General features: G+C 31.5%; 1 protein-coding gene across 1 annotated transcript; it reads right to left on the reverse strand.

Moving 5' to 3' along the window:
* Positions 1-690: 690 nt before the first annotated feature.
* On the reverse strand, positions 691-1548 carry LOC120092126 (VQ motif-containing protein). The gene has a single exon (XM_039050339.2). The coding sequence runs from the start codon at positions 1404-1406 to the stop codon at positions 891-893; it is 516 nt and encodes a 171-aa protein (XP_038906267.1). The 5' UTR covers positions 1407-1548; the 3' UTR covers positions 691-890.
* Between the last annotated feature and the right edge of the window lie 1508 nt (positions 1549-3056).

Below are 3056 nucleotides of genomic sequence, written 5' to 3' on the forward strand. Positions count from 1 at the left end.
TATTTGAAAACATAATTACTTATATATATATTCTTTTAATTTTATATAATTATTTGCCAAGATTTTAGATTTTCTTCTTTCTAAAACATGGATTACACAAACAAATACATTATATACACACATCAAATGGGCTAATTTTTTTTTTTTTAGATAAAGGAAACCTATAAACAAAAACATTATCAAACAACATAATGTTATAACAATGTTAATTCTTATGCCATTTTTGCTATTACTTATTTTCTTACAAAAATATTTATAAAAAGTCCATTTCAAAGCGGTAAAGGAACCGAAAAATCACTAAGAATTACATCAATAATCCAACTTAGGAAGTCGGAAGTCCAATTGCACCCGACATCTTCCGAAATGGAAGAATCACAAAAAAACAACCAAATATGCAAAACCAACAGCGTATGAGACTATACAATGAGCAGCTCTATTAAACACACGAGGACAAAACGAGAAGGAGATAAGACCTAACCGACTCATCAAATCCCTCATTTTTTTGTCATTATCCTTTTTCTTTTTTGCTTTTACCACTCAATATTATAAACTAGATTAAATCTATCTAGAGGCCGAAATGAAACCAATAAAAGAAAATTGAGAGATTAGAAAATTAAGAAGCAAAAATGAAAATGTAAAAACCAATTAAATGAGTTAAACAAGCTAAAAAGGTCTAGAACAAAAAAAATGTGAAAAATAAGAAAAAACGTATATTTTCCCACATAAACAGACCATTTAATACAAAAAAAAAAAAGGGAACAAATTAAGTGATTCAAAGGGGAAAACCCAAATGGTAATTAGTTACGGTAATAATAATTAACCACAGAAAATTGGAGACTAATTAGTAAAAAAAAAAAAAAAAAAAAAAAAAAAAGAGAGAGAAAAAAAAATTAAGCAAATTGAGTTTCTTCAAAACCATGCATTATTTGATGAGCCGAAGGAAGCAACGGAAATTCACCCAATTCTTCAATAAAACTTTCAAATCCAACGACGTCGTTCCACATCCCAACGACGTCGTTTAACACCTCTTCTTCATCTTCTCCTTCCTCCTCGTCCTCTTCCCGGTCTTCCTTCTTCACCACTCTCCGGCACCCCCCGCTGCCGCCCATCTCCGTCTTCCGATCATCGAACGCCGCCGCAATACTCGCCACCGCCACCGTTTCCGGCTGAATTTCTTCTGGAAGAATCTTCTCCTCCGCGGTGGCGGGCTTTCCGGTGAGTCTCTGAACGAGCTCTCTGAAATTGGCGACGTCGGTTTTAATGATCTCCGGTGCGAAGATGTGAATGATACGAATCTTGGGTTTGGGCTTTGAAATGGAGTGAGAAGCTGTGTGAAGCGCCATGGCCGCCGGGTGAGCCGAGTTGGGCAATAGATGACGGCGTTGTTTCTTCAGAATCGCGTCCATTGATTACAGAGAAAACAGAGCAAGAGTTGGGTTTTTGCAGAGGATTTGAAAATGAAGAGAGAGAGAGAAAGGATTTTGTTGGGGAGAAATTAAGAGAGAGGAAAATGGTATTTATAGAGAGAGAAAAAGGGTTTGTCAGTTGGAGCAAGGATTGGATGAATGCTTGTCTGACAAAGGGAACATATTCAATCAAACTAATTTAGAACTTTCAAGTGAAAAATATAAATTTATTCCACTAAACTATTCCAATGGTATTAATTTAAACCTTTTAATTTTACCATGCATGCCTTACATAATAATAGGACAATTGGTTCACAAATAACAATTAGATTCAAAATAATAAAAAATATAGAACAAGGATAAACATATTAAGAATATGACACAAAATTAGCGCTAGATATCGTTGATAGCCTATCGGTGTTAGTTATAGAGGTAAATGATTAAAAAGCCCATACGCAGTCCACCATTTTAATTTTCTCAAATTAAAAACAATTACTAATAGCAGCTCATAGCAACTATCAATGGTAGTTTTCAATTTGATAAATATTAATAGATATCACCTTTCAATTTGCTGTCAGTTTTCAATGACTATTATCGATACACTTTAATCAATTGGAATCAATTTGAAATATTAACATCTAAGACTATTAGTATATATTAATGATAGACTTTTATAAGTATTTGTCAACTTTTGAAAGGAAACTATCATATTTCAAATATTAACATTTAAAGTTATAAGTGATAGAAGTGTATCAATAAGAGGTCTATAGGTGACTATCTCTGATATATACCTAAGTCATAATCACCAATATCATTAATATGATTCGTTTTATTGATATATACTTAAGTCATGTAACTGATAAACGGATATCACTGATAGCTATGACTATCATTGATAGCTTCAATTAGTGGTTATCACTAATAACTTTTAGCAGTGGCTATCAATGATAGACTTTCATAAAAAAGAATTGAGTTTTATATCATTGATCTGATCGATATATGGATATCACTAATATCACTTATATTATAGTTATCGGAGATAGCTTCTGTCATTAATAACATGCTGTCAAAGATAACTTCTGTCATTTCTTTTTACCATCAAATAACATGTTATCAGTATTGCGTTGATAGCTCCTACCATTGATAATATGCTATTAGTGATAATTTCTAGACATTCTACTTATACTTTAGTTCGAGGTTCAACTTTATTAATTAAATTCACTGAGTTTGCTATCAATGATAGACTTCTATGAGTGGATATTAACTGTTAAAGAAATCATCAAAGATTAAGCTATCAAGGATAGAAAATATTAGTGGCTATCACTGATAGACTTTATTAGTGACTATCAATTTTGAAAGATTAACACTCAAAACTATCGGTGACTATTATTGAGAAATTTTTATCATGATTATCAATAATAGACTTCTACCACTGATATCCATCTAAATTTGAATATCACTAATACATAAATATGACGGATATCTATCTAAGTTCTATCACTAATATCACTAATAATTGTTATTATCAATATACAAATATTATGGTACACAAATACACAAATATTTAAATTTGTGCCCTTCATTTTGGGCAGTCTATGTCATGTTTTCAAGTTTATTTCTGATAGACATCATACTTTTAAAGTCTTATGA

This window comes from Benincasa hispida, chromosome 11 (assembly GCF_027475165.1).
Source record: "Benincasa hispida cultivar pf3 chromosome 11, pf3_genome.v1.1, whole genome shotgun sequence".
NCBI classification, from domain to species: domain Eukaryota; kingdom Viridiplantae; phylum Streptophyta; class Magnoliopsida; order Cucurbitales; family Cucurbitaceae; genus Benincasa; species Benincasa hispida.